The sequence below is a fragment of the Mytilus galloprovincialis genome, chromosome 2 (assembly GCF_965363235.1).
Source record: "Mytilus galloprovincialis chromosome 2, xbMytGall1.hap1.1, whole genome shotgun sequence".
Taxonomy (NCBI): Eukaryota; Metazoa; Mollusca; class Bivalvia; order Mytilida; family Mytilidae; genus Mytilus; species Mytilus galloprovincialis.
In genome coordinates, this window is record NC_134839.1 from 74,637,763 (window position 1) to 74,659,064 (window position 21,302).

General features: G+C 32.6%; 1 protein-coding gene across 1 annotated transcript; it reads right to left on the minus strand.

Moving 5' to 3' along the window:
* Positions 1 to 777: 777 nt before the first annotated feature.
* Positions 778 to 15,634, minus strand: LOC143064375 (WW domain-containing oxidoreductase-like). Its single transcript, XM_076237157.1, has 8 exons — positions 15,433 to 15,634; positions 10,952 to 11,037; positions 10,148 to 10,355; positions 8,569 to 8,603; positions 7,527 to 7,733; positions 2,923 to 3,079; positions 1,654 to 1,780; positions 778 to 956 (listed from the first exon to the last, which is right to left on the minus strand). The coding sequence occupies exons 1-8, from the start codon at positions 15,506 to 15,508 to the stop codon at positions 857 to 859; spliced, it is 996 nt and encodes a 331-aa protein (XP_076093272.1). The 5' UTR covers positions 15,509 to 15,634; the 3' UTR covers positions 778 to 856.
* Between the last annotated feature and the right edge of the window lie 5,668 nt (positions 15,635 to 21,302).

A 21,302-nucleotide genomic window follows, 5' to 3' on the forward strand; every position in this document is an offset into this window, starting at 1 on the left:
TTGTTCTCTCTATATCCTTTGTTTTAAAATCACTGATAGACACGTACTTCTTTAATACTGACTTGATAAATAACAAATTTTGGTCAAATTCTCCGTGGCTTAATTAGAAAAGTAATGTCTTATCTATCTCAATCAGAATGGACCGTTGATGTAATTGAATATTTTAAGGTTTTTCATCTTTTTGATATGGGCGTCACTGATGAGTCTTATGTAGACGAAACGCGCGTCTGGCGTACTAAATTATAATACTGGTACTTTTGATAACTATTGTTTTTTTTTGTATCTTCTCAACCGGTTAACGAGATTTGAACAGCGGTAATCTAATGACGTCTTAATTCAACATGTAGCTCCTTCAACATATTGTTGTTTTATACATCCTTAACTTCCGAATGTTTGGGTTTGATAAAGGTAAATCAATAAAAGTCCATTCGATACTCAAAATACACAAAGTTTTATATTCATATGTTAGCAATTAATTTTTAATTGACATCCTATATGCAGTTGAACATTAAGTTAAAAGTACAGAGATTTTTACTACATTTTAAAAGCACTTCAAAGAAATACAAAAATATTGAAGTTAGAAGAAAATTCACGACATAAAGCAATACCACTAGTTTTATAACAACGGATATAATACGATTACATCGACCAATAAAAGGGAGCATTCATGCCATTAAGCACGAGATAAATACATCTTTTTGGAGAAAGTATCGTTTTGCTAAATTTTTCAAATAACATGGACAGACGGACAATCCGATAAAGAAGGTTACATCTTCAGATAGCACAATGGTATTATACAATGTTATTTACAATAAATTGACAAATTTACAAACACTAGTTAAGAACAACAGTATTCTTATGTGATCGGTGACCACCTCTGAGCTAAACTGTCTGGAATATAGTCTTTCAACAGTTCGAGAGAAAGTTTAAGTAATGCTTCTTGATTTTCAATATTTCTAAAAAAAAGAAGAAGATGAAGTATATGGATTAATTACGAGTATACATTGTCACGGTTATCTATACTATTAAACGAGAAGACCTCATTTTGTGTGTCGCTTCTCTTCCTTCCACAATAAACCAATCATCATACCTCTATGTCCTATAGGTAACATGCATAGTCGCATTTGTCATCCATTCTTATGATTATTCAGATTGCGTTATTTTGGGAGAAAAACCACAAAAAAGGAGTCCGGATATGATTCCGTCATCAGACTGACTTTTAGTCATAGATATGATTTCCGGTTTGAAACATGCATAAATACAACCAATCGTATGATAGATAACAAAAATGAAAAATAAATAAGCCAATCAGAGCGTTCTCCATATAAATGGAGTTGTAAAAACTCTCTCCTCCCGATATCAATTTATGGATAACTGATAATATGTTTCATATTTGGTGTAAATTCCGTTTTATTGTTGAATGTGGAAAAAAGAATTTAATTTTCTTTTTTTGTATAAATTGTAATGAACTTCTTTCAATATGAATTTATTGATTAACCTTGTAACAACTTTACGATTGCAATTTATGGCCCTATGTTGCATTAGTTGATCTTCGATATATGTTGTTACAAATTAAAAAAAAATATGCAGAATTGAATCAATAGTTCTATCAACAATATATGACATTTCCCTCATTTTAACAATTTTATCTACCTTGACTGGCTAGCTGTAGTTTTTGGTTTACAATCTATATAGTAGACATCTCTAATTCCTTTAAGCTCAGGTGCTACTGCAGTGTAAATCTGAGTTTCTGCTCCTTTGAAAGCATTTCTAGCGCAACCTAAATGGACATTATGATAAATGTATACTAACAAGTAAAATCACCAAAATACTTAACTCCGAGGAAAATTCAAAAAGGAAAGTTCCTAATCAAATGGCAAAATCAAAAGCTCAAACTACACCAAACTAATAGTTAAGAACTGTCATACTCCTGAGTTGGTACCGGCACTCTTATGTAGATTATGGTGGATGAAACTGGTTTTATAGCAAGCTTAACCTCTCACTTGCATGACAGTCGCTTTTTTAAAAATTTTAATCACTATAAAAATGAACACAAATATGTCAACATAGAATTAAAAAGAATATAGACAAAACACATTATCAAAACCGAAGGACAGGAATACAAAAATGCACGATATCAAAAGAACTCAACGACGGGATATATTATAAGTACCGAGTCACGTAAAATGGATATAAGAAAAAAAATAAATAAACAATAAAGAAAAAAAAATAAATAAACAATAAAGTAATAGTCTACAAAGACAAATAAAAGGACACTGTTACGCGTAAGATGATAAACAACGTCAGTACCTAGACTCTGAACGTCAACATCATCTTATATATTATTTCTGAAGTTGATATAAGGATTATTTTTTTTCATTTAATAGTTATCACAGGTACCATGGTTATAAATTAACACGCCAGACGCACGTTTCGATTGATATGTTCTATCATTTGACTTTGCCATTTAATTACGGACTTTCCGTTTTGAATTTTCCTATGAGTGTAGTATTTTTGTGATTTTACTGTTTTCGTCTACATAAGAACCGTTTACATAAAACTAGATATTTTTGTTTACACATCATATGGACATTACGTCTGGCAATATGGAAAAAGAAAGATCAATTTTACGTTTTCTGTAAACTTCGTTATAGAAAAAAAAAAGATTCAATAGGATTATTTACCCGTCCGGGGCACCCGAGATCACCGCTAGTTTGTGATGGGGCTCATTTAGCTAATTCTTTAGTTTTCTATGTTGTGTCATGTGTACTATTGTTTGCCTGTTTGTCTTTTTTCATTTTTAGCCATGGCGTTGTCAGTTTATTTTCGATTCATGAGTTTGACTGTCCCTCTGGTATCTTTCGTCCTTTTTTTTTTTAAAACAAAATGAAAAACGTTGGTAGAAGAAAAAAAGATTCTTACCACAGCAAATAAAGCATTTAACAATTGACGTAATACAACAAGCACCAGATTTGTCGAAATTCCTCTGGAATTCTGTTTTCACAACTCCAGGATGAATAGATAGGATTGACACATTGGTGTCTTTCAACCTTTTATTCATAAAATACATCTGCATAACCTGAAATCAAAATCATGGAATATATGAAAATGACATATGCTTCTTATGAGAAAAATTAAGAACAACAGAAATATAACATTACAGATTTTCTGCAGGACTGCAAAAACTACGATGGTAACACCCAGGAAACAAGCTCAACGTTTGTAACAAAAAAAAAAAAAAAACAACTTATGGCACTTGATAATTCAAATAGTGCATTCATGTTACATTTTAACTCGAACATGCCACAGACTTATAAAACCTATAACTAAAACTTCAACATTGCCATCCCCGGGAACAGCATAGAACAACAATCATAAGCTAATAGTGGAAGATATTAGCAAGCAAAATCAAGGGAATTGTGCAAATGTTGATACAGGCATGAAAATTGGCACGAAGCATAATTATTATATACTTTTTAAGAAAAACTGCTGGCCATAAGGAAATTTCATTTTTTCAAGATGGCCACCACCTTTTCTAAAATGGCTGTATTTTCAAGATTGAATACTTACTTTTTCTGGAAAACGTTTTCCTTGACCTTCTTTGAGTAAAAAAATATTATCAGGTTTGATGAATACCTTCTTTACATGTGGCGTATATACCAGAAATTAATATTTGACATGTTCTGTGTTTGCGCATGCGTGAAAATGAACATTTGAATTATTAATTACATGCTTAGTGTTTTTGAATTTTTAATGATGTTATGAATTTGTTTGATGACATTTTTAAGGTTATGATACACATGCGTTTAACAATTTCGTGCATGTGCAAACTATTTATAAATAAAGAATACATGCACTACAAGGGCACAATGATTGAAATCGTAGTTCAACTTACAGATGAGGATTTGAATTTCTTAAACATATCTTGGTCGTCATTCATTCCTCTAAGCATCTAGGCTCTTCTGTTCGAAAATAAAGTGTTACTTCTTTGCTGCCACTGTTTAAAAAACGCCCTTTCAGTTGAAATGATCAAGCATTCGATGAATAAGGTGAAAAAGGTGGTTAACTTTCTGAATATCGGGCAAACATCAATTTTAGCTGCAGATAAACCATTTGGTATGGGCTAAGCAATTTAAGTTGGAAGTGCAAGATTTGTACGGAGAACATAAGTTTATCGTCATGTTTGGTGGATTGTACATTCAAATGACCTGTTTTAAATTATGCTCGATGATTACCGATCCATCTCCAAGATATATGGCTTCCCTTCACGAACATCACCCAAAGATGGCAATGAAAATTGCAAATGGTAATTTTTACTGTGAATTAGACCGGCAAGTAAATTTCTTACATTATAATTGACCATGCACTGAATAATGAGTCGAGAACGGCGATGTTGGTACCATACGTTTAATCGTAGATCCTTTCGAGACGATGGACAGTAGCTGGACCAAAAGTCTTTTTTTGAAAAAGAAAAACTTTAAAAGCTTTCTAACTATATAATGTGATGAACAAATTTGGAAATCCATTTCTAGAAGAGTCGTCAGATTTGTACAAAATTTACTCTTTTAAGGAAATTGTTGATTCAGAAGTAGGTAAGATATGTACATAAACTCCAAGATATTGGGTCCAAACAGTACGATATTTTAACGCAAATGCGAAATGAAGGAAAATCTGCCTTTTTTAACCTGATGAAAAAGAACGTTTCCATATAAAAGCAGTAAAATGAAACTGGAAAGTTGAACCTGCACACTGATTAAGATCTCTTTTCTAGACTTTCCATTTCTTCTTTAGTCATCAAAATCAAACTGCTCCTCCATCGTTGTGTCAGGAAGTGGTATTAAATCGCAGCAAATTGGTATACCTGAAACATTCTGCGATTTGGCATCAACTGATTCAAATTCTGACACATTTATCGCTGGTGGGGCAGCAATGGTTAATTTATTGCAACAACTTGGGGCAAACATGTTTGATTATTATGCAAATGATATTATACTGCATTACATACAATTAGGAGATGACTGTATTGTATTTAAAGCTCCGACGGCATCAATTGGGGATTGGATGGTCGCAAATTAAGTTTACTGACGACGCGTTAGAGGAGACAGTAAACGGGTATTTGCGACCATCAAATCCCCAATTGATGCCGTCGGAGCTTAAAATACAATATTGTTATCTCCATTCTAATGAAACAGAAGATAACGCTAAAACATGTATTTAAAATCTATCATATGCCTTCTGCACTTGCGCGTACATCCCATAGCATCAATTGTCAATTGATGCTCTGTAAATAAATGTCGTTATCCAATCAAAATAAACGTTACAAATGTTGTTGCATTATAATCTTCCTTCTATAATTACCCAGTGTAGACATCGATGTTTACTAAACTAAGTATTTAAAGTCTGGGACGAAACAAAAGGCAAAATACTGGTGCTAGACGGAAAGTCGTTGGTTCTGGTAGAAAGCCAAGCGTTTGGAGTAGATTTCTCTGTAAAAATGACAACAAAACGGAATTGTTCAAGTTTCTTACCGACAGAATTACTTCTTTAGAGACTAATGAAAATGCTTATACTACTCAAGGTGAAAATATTCTTTGCAATTTCAATACGGATACTTCCCAGCTATCCCCTTGTCACCATGAAAAAGCAGATACACGAATTATTGTCCATAATAAGCATGCTGTTGAAAATGGTTGTAAAACGTAGTTTGAAGTAGTACTGACATAGATGTAGTGGTATTATGAATTGCCGAATTCGGATAGGTGTTTGAAGGAATACAGAATTTCGATGGCTTCCTGTACATGTCATAGCAAATGCGTTTGGTCCCCGTGTAGCAGCTTTTCCTTTCTTCCATGTATTCAGTGGTTGTTACATTGTTTCGGCATCTCATCGGAAAGTGAAGAGGTCAGCTTGGCAGACATTGGAATTATTCTCAGATGTCGTTTTAGTCCAATTTTGTATGAAGACACATACATGGACATCATAGAAGTAATTGTCTGCATCATGTACGGAAACATCATCGTTTGCTGTTAAGGATGACGACTAAAATCGTTTGTAAGGAAGTAGCGGCCTACTGATGCTATTCCGCCTACCACACAATCATTATCATTTCCTTTAATAGGCAGAATAACATCATAAGGCCGCTGATACCTTGAAAACAATTTTAATCTTCTGGAGCACACCAAAAGGGAAGCATATCAAGGTGGACATGTTTTGGCTCGTCTGGATTTATGCATTCGACAGGTTCATGTACGAAGTCATGAACACAGAAGTAGGGTTTAAGAAAAATAAACAATGACAATTGGAAACCAAAATGGACTTCTTTGGTGGCCTTTGATCCTCGTTTCATGATTTTTTTAAATGCGGATGCAAAAAATTCAGCTGTGTTGGTAACTGTAAATGCTTCTGTTTTTGCCTTCCGTGTACAGGTTTGTGTATTGGTAACTGTCATATAACTATAAGATATGCAACCTGTCTTTCTAAACAAACTATATATGCATTTCAACTTAACAAAGTCAGTGATATCCCTTGTTAAGTTGATAGAAATGAGAAAATTGACATGTTTATTGTTTTGCCACCATTTTGGGACCGGAAGTCAATTTTTTCTTCATGTAAGTATTTTTTTTCGTTCTTTTGGAACTGTAATTTAAGTTTGATCAAAACTTACATAGGATAATACGTATTACACAGCTTTCAAAAGATTAACGAAATGTAATCAATTGGATATGAAGCCATTTGCAAAATGAGCGGTGGCCATCTTGAAAAAAATGAATTTTTTGATGGCCAGCAGCTGAATTTTTATTATTATCATTTAATCCACCCATATACCAATTTTCGTGCTTGTATCACGATTTGCACTATTATGTCTATAATATCTCCCACAATAAGTGGCACTAACTACAAGATATATAAAAAATGTAATGTATTATTTCTTTTGCTCAATCATTAATGAAATACAAATAACGAAATAATAATTAGCTGTTTACGATGTTTACACATTTTTGTTTGATTTTTGTTTGTCTGTATCTACAGGTTCACTGAAAAAAAGTTATTTTCTGTCTAATGTATTAGTTGCATTACATACTTAAGGCTCTAAATAGTATGTGTTGCGCATCCAGGTTTATGTGCATCTTCAATAATGCACTATCTAACATTGTATACTAGAATATAGAACAAGCAAAAATGCAAGTAAATGGTAACACATATCGTTAAAAGAATATAACTTCAATAAGGAGTCGACAGACAATTAAGATCATTTGGCTTATTTGTCGATCTATTTTGCTTGCTTTATAAAGCTTCTATCTATCTATGGAAGTTTAGCTAGCTATACAACCAGGTTTGATTCACTATTTTCTACATAGAGAAATGCCTGTACCAAAGAATATAAATGGCCTTTGTTCTTTTCGTTTATGTGTTTGAGCTTTGATTAGACCATTTTACATGCAAGTTTCTGTTTTGAATTTTCCCTTGAGTTCTTTTTAAGGAAATTGACATCTTTGAAATAAAAATAAAAAGAATAACATACAAACCTGATACAGTTTACTATAAGCATAATATCCCGTTTCGTCATAAGAACTTGGTTTCAAATCTTTTCCTTGAACCTTTGAAATGTCAAACGGTGGTGCAAAATCATGCACACTACTTGAAACCATTATAATTCTACAGTCGTCTGAACCTGAACTTTCCATCAGAGGTATTAGGTGTACACATATAAGGAACTGGCTAAGATAGTTGGTCTGTAAAAAAAGCCACACGAGTCTACATCATTTTATATTTGCTTACGTTTGGTTTATAGCATAAACACCATTTGCAATATGATTGATTGATTGTTGGTTGCTTAACGTCCAGTGGCAAATATTTCATGCATATTCAGGATGAGAACAAGTTAACAATAAACACAATAGGTAGTTTGTTATAATAGAGGATGATGGTCGGGGAAATTTGGACTGCCACTGGAAAATGATGGTATATTGGATAGAGACAGAAATTTTGCCTTGCAACAGGCCACCTACGGACCCATCAGAGAGTTGTTGCAAGGGTTCTTAACGTGCAAAGAGCGTTTGTAATATGATTGATTGATTGATGATTGATTTCTGAGTTGAATACGTTAAAAATGTATACTGCAATTTTTAATAACAATAGTCCAAACACAAACGAACTATATATTGTGTGTGCCTGCCCCAAGTCAGGAGCCTGTAATTCAGTTCGTTTCTGTGTTACATATTTACTGTTCGTTAAATGTTTATCTGATTATTTACTGTTTTCAATATCTCTATATCCTTTATAGTTTGACATGATGGACATAAAAGCATAACAAAAAAAAAATGATGAGTAAAAACTTCAATTTAAGGTTAGATTGCCGAAAGTTGCAGTTGATCCCTATTTTCTATTCTTACATTACGGAACAAAACGAAAACACAACATACATTATTATTTTGAAGAAGATTTTAAGGACAATTAATGACGACGGAACCTAATGATTGTATACGCTCATTAAATCCTTAGAGGTTAGCCGACCTTTTACGCAACATCTTAAAGTGTATTTAAGTAACGTCTTTAAAATATTATTACCTGAAATACCAATTCGTTTCCGTCTTCCGTAATTTCTGAAAATCAACAACAAAAAAATAATTTACTCTTTATAATAGATTTTGTCAACTTTTTACTTATGTTCCTTGATTTTTTATTAATGAAATCAGAAAGGTCTAGTAATTAAACATAAAAATATGTAAAAAAAAAAAACGAAAAGAAAGATTGAATTTATCAAATAGTTTTGATAAATAGTTTTTTCCCAGCTTCGTGCCAAAGGAAATGAAATGCTAGCCATATTCTCTCAAATTAGTATATGCTGACCTACATGTTTTTGGTAAGCATTATACAAAAAGTAAGTTAGAGTATCGTTGGTCCCTCATAACACGGAAACCTTGAAAATTATGCCAAACGCATTGTTCCAATACAACTGAAAGCACTTTTAAAAGCAGGCGAATCCACTGACAAATGCGATCAAGACTAAACAACAAAAAACTCATCAGAAATAGGTAATTATTTGCGACGAGTATCCAGCAAAGAACAGGAACTAATAGGGATCAACAATCTTTTCATTAGGTTATTATAAAATCTCATCACATTCAAAATGAAAGAAATCTCCTTAAGTAGTAAATCTACACCAACCGTGTGAAACTATTAGTTTTAACCCTTTTGTTTTCATACAATAGATCACACATCTGATTGAAAAGCGCAGACAGGTATTCTAGTATACAATTGTATGGGGGATTCAAAATTAGACTGAAAATATAACAGAAGATAATGACCAGTCTGAATGTACAGCTATTTTATACACTGTTGTACTTTTTAAAAAGATGACACGTATACAATTTCTTTTTGAGCAGTTCTAGTTTTCTTTGTTGTGTTATGTATACTGTTATTTGCCTTTTTTCTTTTCTTGCCAAGGCGTTATCAGTTTATTTTCGACTTATGAGTGTGAATGTCCGTTTAGTATCATTCGCCTCACTTTAATACACCTGCAAATAATGCACTGCACATTTCATGAACATAACTCATCATAAAAATTTGTATGCCATAATTTAATGAAACCATCAAAGTTAACCTCGTCTTCGGGCGTTAGAGCCTCAGTGATATGTAAAATATAAACAATTTCCTTTGTATTAAATAAAGAGACGTGCTTTTAAAGTACAGATATTCTATTTTTCTTCTCCTTAATCAAAATCACAAGTTGACATTGTGTTCTGAAGTTAATATAGTCATTGTAGTAGCTAAGCTAATTGATTTTCATTATTAAGTTTTGGTTTCGATATGAGAAATATTTTTCAATCTTGTAGTCATTTAATTCGGCTTTAAGTCATTCGACAAAATCAAATTTCATATGGTTATCAAACAGCGAGGAATTACATTGGACATAATTTGGACAAAAAGCTATCAAATTAGAATTATCAATTTACTAATGTTAGCTTTACACCGCTCCAGAAAATAGAGCTACATCGCGGCGACATTCCAATAAGTCCAAGACTAGAAACGTAAATGAATAAAAGTCGATCATGATAAATAAAAAGAACCTAGAGAATACAAATTCACAATGCGATTGAAATGCTCGCGATTTTGTGGGTTTCTTTTAAAGTATACAGTAACTTACGCAGTGGAAGAAATCCCAAACCAGCATTACAAACTAGCGTGTGCAACTTTTGACCAGAAGATTTGAAATTTTCAATAAATTTCTTGGTAGACTGTAGGGAGGCCAAATCAACTTGCATAAATGTTATATCTATATCGCCATCTTGAATGATTCCTTTGGTTCCCTTTTGTTTTTCTGTAGCGTATTCCTCTTTTATTCTTTTTATTGCCTGTAACATTTACGTTGAAAAAAATGTGACATACACACAAATCCTGTTTACATAGTTTTAAAAAGATATAAAGATTTCAACACGACGCTGGAAATTGACATCGGGTCAATTTAGACGATTTATAAAAATGAGCATTTCTATCAGAGGAACGTCATCATTTGTATGAAATATAGTGAATTTTTGGCTTAAAACTTTTACACGATCAAGTTTAAGTTTTAACCTCAAATTAAAAAAAAAAGTTTTTATTGCTATATGTTGATTATGTAAATTTTTCAATTTGACCTATTAGATCGTTCTTATTAAACAAATGCAGACATCCCATTTCTATAGTTTTCTTTTAAATTAATTCCGCCAAATTATTAAGCTGAATAATTATGCAATCAGTTATATTAAAACAATTGTTTCCTTAAGACTTGTTACCCTAATCGTATAAGGGACTTTGATGTCTAAGCAGTGGAACCACTGTTTAACTACTCTGTCAACACCGAGAATGTTAGTTCGAATCCAAAACGTAGCAGGGACTCCAAACTTAATTGACGAGGATTTCAGTTTTCCTTGTGTTTGTTCTCAATTAAAAATAAGTTCAAATCGTTTACCTCCAACGCTTTGTCCTCTGATCTGCATGCAATGATGACTTTTGCACCCAACATAGCAATCCATTTTGCAGTTTCATACCCAATTCCTAAAAAAAATTCGTTGGAAATAGAATTATACGAACTGCAGTATCCACCAACTTTCTTGATAACGAGACTGTTTGCTTTTACCGATAATATATACACGGAATTCTTCTAACTTAAATTTGACACTTGCGTATATGAGTAAAACCGGCATGGATGTGGTCTTTGAACTTTGAATTCGAAAAACAATACAAATCTGGAGTTGAGCTATAAAACCGAGTTCAATCCACCATTTTCTACATATTAAATACCTGTACCAAGTCAGGAATTTGACAGTTGTTATCCATTCGTTTGATGTGTTCAGCTTTTGATTTTGCTATTTGATTAGGAACCTTTCAATTTGAATTTCCTCGGAGTTCACTTTTTTTTGTGATTTAGCTTTTTACTATCAGATTACAGTGTACTATTTTAATTTCTTCACAGCATTTACAAAGTTAAGGAATTAAAGACATTTTGACAACAAATATAAATCTAAAATAACTAGGCTGTTTCATGTCTCCTTTTTTTATCAATCAGTTACAAATTGCTACATAGAAAAGATAGTTGAAAGTCACAGAAAGACCATTTATCTTTATATGTTTATTTTCCAACTTCAGAAAATAGAAATAACACGTTCGAAATTTCATGCGTTCGACACGCTTTTCTTGATTAACCTTCATCAGGAATCCACAAAGGCGAATCTTTGAAACCTAATAATATCTTAGACCCGAAATACTTGAGGAGCTATAAGACATTAAAAGACTTCAAATAATAACCAAATCAATTAAGATCAACTTTGCGTGACAGAGTGTATGCATTAAACATTTTACAATTACAAATTGTATTATCTGACAATTTGGAAAGGTTTGTTAAAATCATGTCATTACCGAAGTAATGACGACTGTGCTGATGATACCATAGGGGACTCATAGTCCACCAGCAGAGGTATCGACTCAGTGCTGTAAAAAATGGAAACAACACGTCATTAATTTCATGCGTCCTAAGCACGGTTCTTGCATTACCAACATCAGGAGAGCTCAAGGCCAAATATGATAAGCAAATTATGAATAGAACCGAAACAGTTGGAGAGCTTTATGATGAGAATGAACTACAAATAATAGACAATTCCATCCAAGGTCAAATTTGCCAGAGGGCTTGAAACCGTTGTATCATTTTTTTTCCAGATTTTTAAACGAATCTTTTAGAAAGGTTACTGACATACTGACTACTAAGCTGATGATACCAGCGGGGAGTGACAACAACAACAATTTATACATTTCATGCGCCCGAAGCGCTTTCTGGGTTTCCCTCATAAGGAACGCTGAAAGCTGCATATTTGAAAGAAGCGAATACTGTATAAGTAACGAAAGAGTTTCAGAGCTGTATGCCTTTAAGGACCTTGAATAATAACCAAATCCATTTAGGTCATATTCGGCCTAGGGAGTTGAAAAATTAGTTTCTGTATAGTTTCAAATTTTATAAACGTACAAGTTGAGAATGATTTGGTCCACCAGCATAGGAATCATCTAAATGATTTCAAACAATTAAAACAACATGTTATAAATTGCATGCGTCCAAAACGCCTTTCTTGATAAACCTTCATGAAAAAAGCCAATATTGTATAAGTACCGAAATAGTTGAATAACTTTACGATAAAAAGAACATAAAATAATAGCCAAATCAATGTAAGGAGTGATTGGCCTAAAGGAGTTGACATTTTGTTCTTTTTATTTTCGAATTATACAAAATAACAATATTAGAGAGGTTCATTATAAATCATGTCCGTACTTCAAGACAAAGGTACTGACTACTGAGCTGATGACACTCTCAGGGACTGATAGTTCACCAGGAGAGTTCGTACTTCAAGAAAAAGGTGCTGACTACTGAGCTCATGATACCACGGATAGTTCACCAGGAGAGATATCGCATACGTGTTTGAAAAAATAGACAACACTCAATAAATGTCATGAATCCGAAGTGCTTTTTTCTGGATTTACCAACATTATGAGTGCTATTAAAGCCAAAGAAGTATATGGTATATGCAACAAAACAGGTAAGAGCTATATGACCAAAAAGGACATAAAACAATATCCAAATCCCTCTTGGTTCAACTTTGCCTGATGAAGTTGAAACCTTTATTTCTAAATAATTTATAAATTCATACGGAAAACTAAGAAAGGTTTGTTATACTCGCTTCAGAAGTACTAAACTGAAACGTTATGAATCATGTCCGTAAAGAAGTACTGGCATAATTAATAACTTAGATGATACCTTTGGGGACTGACTGTCAATCAACAACGATATCGAGTCAGTTCTATAACAAATAAAATAAATAAACACTTTTTCGAAGTTTCATACGTCCTAATGGCTTTAAAAAAATACATTCACCAGGAACGCTCAAAGCAGAATATTTGAAAGCAGTGGTATATATGACCCGAAGCAGGTGCAGAGCTTTATGTCTAAATAATACCTCGAATACTGTGAATTCATTTATTTTCATCGGTAGCAATTTTCCTGGATTTCTGAAAACGTGCATATTCGTGTATATTTGATTTCGTGGTTCTGCCAATTTCTGTATACGGAGCCTATTGAAATCATAGTATTTGTTGAACATTTGAATTCTTGGTTCACCTGTACCCACGAAACCCACGATAATTGGTATCCAACGAATAATAATGAACTCACAGTACTATGTAATAACCAAATCCACATTGGGTCAACTTCAAACCTACAGTGGCGAATGTCATAGATCACAATTTGATTACAAACAACACAACACATGCTCATAAAGATTAGTGTCGAGTCGCTTCTCTCTGAATTTTAATATTGAGGTCTGGGCAATCATTTGAATCTCTATGAAATGTGAGAATAAGTTTGTATATAACAGGTATATACGTATAGTGTTTTGTTCTCCATTATTCAATTGTAAATTAGTTTTAATCAACCTCTTGTTACAGTGTAATAACTGTCAGAGTGTATCAATGCAACTTTAAACTTAATTACAGATCCAACAGATACGTGTGTCTTTAATTGTTTATTCAAATGACTTAACAACAATCAATTATCATTGTATTGTATAAATGCAGTAAAAGAAGACATGGCTATTTGAAGAGGTAGCTACATATGTATAATATTTGCACATTAAGAATGGATTGATCGTAATACTTGTGCTTTATACAGTTACTGTCCTATAAATTTTGCATGTAGATAGTCACTTTATAAAGATAACTACACTACAGTCTAATTTATATCTCAAAACATAAAACATTTCTGTACTCGCCTCAAAAAAGGAGAGTTTTGTTCGGAAAATACACTTGTTCTGTACCGGTTTCTCAATTTGATAAATTTAATATCCTGAAATTAAAAAAAAATGTAAAGATATTCTTTACATACAATTGAGAATGAAAATGGGGAATGTGTCAAAGTTACAACAACCCTACCAATGATCAGAAAACAGACAAAGGCCACTTATTGCGCCTTCAAACATCGAGAAAATCACACACACAGAGGCGGGCTTCAGCTGGTCCCTCAACATAACAAAATGTTTACTAATTCAGTGATAATATATAAACGAAGTAAAACTAAAATTCATACAAGACAAATAAAAAGGGCGAAAAGCTAATGACTTTGACCGGGAGCAAAAATGCGGCGGGATTAAAGATGTTTTGTGAGATATCAAAACCCACTTTTGGCGTACTAAATTATAATCCTGGTAGATCTACCTTTGATAACTATATAGCAAATGTATGACAAAAAACCATACAGAAATATGCCCAGTAAAACTCAGAAAAAAGAAGTCTGATGTCAGAATAGGTAACAAAAGAAACGAAGCAAAATGACAATGATACATCAGTTAGCAAAGGACTACTAGCAGTTACTGACATGCCAGCTCTAGACCTCAACTAAACTGATTGACAGATTATGTATTCATCATATGAATATCAAGCACAATACAACTTGTTAGGAGTTCTGTATCATACATATCTATATCATTTTGATGAGAACGAATATGATTTAATGAACATGCTAATATTACATACGAATTTATAAGAATGAAAGTAAAATTGGTAAAAACAAACGTTAATGTCTGAATAATAAACCATTGCAATAATCGCTTTCATTAAAGTAACTTAAATACACGTATGCATAATTTAGCACGATTCGTCGACAAGGTTTTTTTTCAGTAAAAGTTAATGAATTATTAAAATAAAGATCCAAGTAGCCATCTATCTTTACCTGACTTTGATATTTATGATTGAAAACAATTTCTGGTTAGAAAAAAAACCTAGATGAATTTTGCCAATTTTCAAAATATAAACATATATTTTTGAAAATGACCGCTCAATTTTATGATATGAAGCTTCCTCACTCACATGGACTTACTTTGTATGATAAGGCAAATAAATGTATTCCAAACTCACCGGTATTACCGCCTGTGACAATGACAACCTTGTTTCTGTCTAATGGTTCTCTTGGGAATGAGGTTCCTCCACCCATCTTGTAATCTATTCAAACTACAGCTTGATATCTAGAATAGTAATGTTTTCCGATTTCTTAAAATATATACACACACACTTTATACTGTTTACAATGATTTGAATGGATCTCTAATAATAGCCTTTATAAGGTTTGTAGGTAGAACGACACAATAAGGTAGTACGGAATAATAAGTTATACGGGTAGAATTAGGTAAAATACAGGTAAGTAAAACAATCGATTTTTTACCTGATATATATGAGACACTATCAGGTTATAATTACCATGACTGACTTATTACGAACAACTGGAATTTCATGAGATATATGAGATAAACCTACGAACAGCTGCACCCGTATATTTATTTCAATCAATACTTTTTATACTGTGAGTTTTTCTATATGAGATAAACTTTTCACAATGTGCACGGGTGTCATACGGTTTAACGAGAGAAATGATCGTGAAAGAATATGTAACGGCGGTCAAGTATTGAGAGACGATCATGAAAGTTCTGGTAACGGATCGTGAAAGACATTTAATCGAGAAGACATATGAAAGGTCAATATATATTCTAATTTAATTAATTACACAGACAAATTTACGACAAAATAAAACTGTCTGTCAAAATGGTTCAACATTATGATCAGTATGTGAGAATATCCAGTTTTAAAAGTACGTAGTTATTACAAAACAACAAAAGGCAGATTGCTTCTCGACATTTCAATGACATAAAAAATGTAAACAAACATGATTTTTTCACAAATTCGACTAGAAAAACTACTTTAATACGAATAAGGGCATTCTATTTGAATTAATCAAATGGTTCTCATGGTTATTTTGTGTAAACATAATCTGAAACTTGGTTAATAAAGAACTATTTACCCAAAAATGGATTTTTCGGATCATGAAAGATCACGTACCGCATTTTTGAAGATCGTGAAAAGGATCGTGAAAGATCTTATGCTACGATGACGTTCAAATTATTCTTCAATTATATCACAATTAATATTTGTTATTGGTATTGAGAAAAGCTATATAGGTCAACTTCCTCCATAGGTTTAAGCTTTTCAAAGTATTATTATTTTCAGAAAATGAAATGTAAAATAGTTGGATGATTGTAGGATGAAGCTTTTTATTGTCATGTGAAGTACTCACTTATCACGAGTTATAGGATATCCACATTTTGTATATTGAATCCTATAAACTACTAGTCCGTCAGAGAGGATTCACCTGACCCCGCATTTGCCTTATTTGATGGATGAAGATTCATTTTTGTGGTCAAGTCCGTATCGCGGATTCGTTAAGCTTTAGGATAACTGTCTGTTGTTATAATTGTGAAGTGTACATTTTCGACTTCTGCAAGGTTTCAAATAACATCGAACTCATTATCATGCATCATTCGGCAATGCTCGTTTTGTGTTGTCTAGCCTTTTGGATATATACCTGTATGCTATAGCGTTATAGTATTTCGTGTATGGTGTACATGTCTGCATGTTTCATATATGACCATGATGACGTCAATTGTATTTGGTATATTGAATGATAGTAAGATGTCTATGTCTGGCTGTCGGTCAGGGTTCATATACTTTTGACCTTATGTTTCAAATTAATTGGCCAAGCATAACTTTTACATTTGTCAGTTTCTAAGGCAGTATAAGGATCGGAACACATTTATTTAGTCTATGGGATATTTGTAGAGATCTGTATGTTATGGTTCATCTGACCTTGCACTCTATGAACCATTGACAATCATAATTTAAAAAAAAGAAGATGTGGTATCCACAAGAGACCAAAATGACACAGACATTAACAACTATAGGTCACCGTACGGCCTTCAACAATGAGCAAAGCCCATACCGCATGGTCAGCTATAAAAGGTCCATATATGACAATGTAAACAAAATTCAAACGAGAAAACTAACGGGCTTATTTGTATAAAAAAAAATGACCGAAAAACAAATATGTAACACATAAACAAACGACAACCACTGAATTACAGGCTCCTGACTTTGGACAGGCACATACATAAATAATGTGGCGGGGTTAGACATGTTAGCGGGATCCCAACCCTCCCCAAACCTGAGACAGTGGTATAACAGTACAACATAAGAACGAACTATAAAAATCAATTCAAAAAGCTTTACTCATCAGATGGACACAAATACATTAAGCGCATTAAGCTCATTTGACACTTCTAGTAAAACCCTTGATATTATAGACGTTCCAAAAATTAACTATCATAAGTAAAGCAGACGAGACATTACAGCATTTGCGCTCTGGTATTTTATAGTCTGTAGTATATAGTTAAATCAATCCACATCTGCGTTGTATATACAGAACTTAAGAAAATACTGTTGTACAAAATGTTATCGTTCAATCTCAAATTACTCATATCATGTAAGATGCTGTTTTGCTGTAATTTTTTGTTTGATGGATATCATTTTGGTTTAAACGTTGCATATCCATATTATTGGCTACATAGTGTCGGTCTGACTGAATTGCACTTGACCGATTCTTAGAGCTGAATCTTTCAAACTTATTTAGAGACGTTTTAGTTGTTGTTTTTTTAACTTTCGAGGTAAAGTGTTAAATAAAAAAAAGTAGCTTTAATGTTCATCCTTATCAAAATAGTTACAGGCTTCAACGAGTTGCAGGTTTATCAAATGGTAAAAGAAATACTGATTTCTGATTACTAGTAATAAGTCTGGTCACGCATTATCTTTCACGATCAAGTTTGATGGATATTCAACAAATTCAAGGTTTTCATATACAAATTAATGCCTTTAAGAGATGAACATACCTTAATTTTACTGTACTATCAGATACACCAAAGATTAAATTTCAACTATATCACGATAAACTGAAATATGACCATTATAGTTACAAAAAGCGTGTTATTTGTAATTAATTTCATAGACATGCATTGCGCCTTTTGTGTTTTTTTCATAAAATACTGCATATTTTCTCTATCTTATTTCACAGTTATGTTTAGGAAGTTAAATCATTTTGACAGACATATTTTTTTTCGGATTTGTTCTGCGTTTTGAAAATTAAGCAATTTTTTCAAAGATTCTGACCTAGAATTTTCGATAAATGTCTTTCACAATCCGTTACCAGAGCTTTCACAATCGTCTCTCAATACTTGACCGCCGTTAGATATTCTTTCACGACCATTTCTCTCGTTAAACCGAATGATACCCGTGATGTGTATCATGATCATTCAGAAACATGACCGTATATGACACTGTAGATTATGTGAAGTACACGTATAAAAAAATAATGTACTTAATTTTTTTTAATAAATTATCACTTTAAACTCTAAGCTTTATATTCTAAATTTCAATTAATTAACGTGTTATCATTGTCATCTGAATAGTTCTAAGGTAATAATATAAACATAATTGAAATACCATTTCCCTGTATTTGTATCAAGTCAGGAATATGACAGTTGTCCATTCGTTTGAAGTTTTTTATCATTTGATTATGCCATTTAGTAAGGGACTTTCCGTTTAGAATTTTCGTCGGAGTTCAGTATTTTTGTGATTTTAATGCAACCTAAATGGAGTGGATTGGTGTTAAATTTAAAACGATATTTCTTCAGGTTTTTTTTTGCATTTTTTTCGGAAAATACTTTCGTAACCAGGATTGCCGTAAACCATAACTTTTTTAATCCACTCATCTAACACACGGCCATATTATACATCGTTCAAAGTCTATTTACCATGGCTTTCTTTTTTCTCGGTCCTTTTTGTCATATCAAGATCAGAGGTCAAGAATGGACATTATTACACATTTTGCCGCCTGAATTCTAAAATTATGCAAGCAAATAAGGAAAACTTTGATAGGTTAAAAAGAGAGATTAGCAGTCACCAATCAAACTAATTTTGATATTAATGACATGTTTGTAATAAACATCATATTTAATATGCTCTTCAATTTCGTACATTACTTATTTAGTGATTTTGATTCGAGCGTCACTGGTGAGTCTTTTGTAGACGAAACGCACGTCTATGTACAACATTTCAATCCTGGTATCAGTTATTAGTTTGTTTACAGAAATTTCAGTGAAAATGTTAAAAAGTGAGTGAAAACCAAAATATATTCGTCATTCAACCTTCATCTTTTAATACTAATTGTATGCCTTTTTGGAGTCATTTCGTCTCAGACCGATAAGTCATTGTGATGAAGAATCAACATGATCGGTACCAAGTGACAATGAAATGTGCTTCAAATCATTAACTAATAACCTGTGTAAGGTTATTATTCTTGTGATGAAGATGGGACTATAGTTTGTTAAAGTATTTTATTCATTTGATAGTTATTGAGTGTTGTTGCAATTTTGGGATTACCAGTACATTTTTCATCTCTTTTAATCGTTAATTGGCGGCTGAAATCGGATACAAACATTAGTTGGTCTAGAGTATTATTTTTTTCATGTCGCGCATTATTCAAATCCAAATGCGCGTTAGACCAGTACGATCAACGAACCCAACATTTTAATACCAATTACCCTACCAAGCCAGACATTAATACTCAATTGGGTCAGAATTGAAAAAAAAAAAAAAACAAACTGTTAGCTAGATTTTTGGTAAATTATTTCCCAAATTAACAGTTCATAATAATTTAACAAAACAGATGTGGCCAATTACCCATCCTAGAATGCCTGGTTAGTTTTGAAATCAAAATCACAGTTTTTAATCTAAATAATGACATAAATCAGTCAAATCCTTCAAGAAATCACAATTGAAAGGACAGAATATTTTTAAGAGGACTGAACTGAATATTACAATTTAACGTGGTAAAGGCCAAGGAAAAATGTCAGTGAATTAAACCATTATCAATTAAATGATTTTAAATTTATCAAAAGCATGTTCAGTCAAAACATTTAAGCTATTGAAAGGGAGATTGACCCCAGACTCGAGGTCAAGAATCTTAGAGAACTTGAAATTTTTATTTCTCAAGATTTGAAAACGAATCCTCCATAGAAGGAAACATTAGATAAGATAAGAGAGACAACTCCTGTCTAACAACAATGAGATTTAAATCAAATTATAAGCTCCTGAAAAATTTGACTTTTTATGAAATATTTTAAACCAGTAAATATTGAACAATTTCTATAACTATGTATGAGTTGTTGATCATTTTGAAGATGGAATCGGAAACCACGTATTTAAATGATATGAGCAGTAGTTTAAAAGTCAGAAATCTTAAAAACAGATTAAATAGAATGAAATTTTGAAGATAATTTCGAAATCAGATAAACATAACAATGAATGAAAGCCAAAACTTGAAATGATACTACAGAAAAAAGAATAACAGATAGGGTTATGAACACTGTTCATTTAACTGACAATCAGTTGCGCATAAAAAAATTAGAAAGTAGTGAACTTCCCGGAAATTTCCACACACACCTAAAGAATTATTACAAAAACCTTCCGATGAACTTACTAGTACTACATTTTTGTAGGGCCCGATGGGAATTTTCACCATGCAGGTCTTATTAACACAAAATTAATACATGGACAGCTACACCCATTCAATACCTACAACCTTTAAACCGGTTGTTGATTTTGAATTTAAGACCCAACATCAGTAAGGCATATGTAATGCCTGTTATGCAAAATATACCTGATGGTTAAGTTAGATTTTGCATGGAATTTCGCAAAATGAGCGCTTTTACAAAAATCTTCCGTAGAACTTACTACTTTCTTGTAGGGAACGATGGAAATTGTTATCATGTAGGTCTTATTAACACAAAAATAATACATAGACAGCTACTCCCATTCAGTACCTACAACCTTTAAACCGCTTGTTG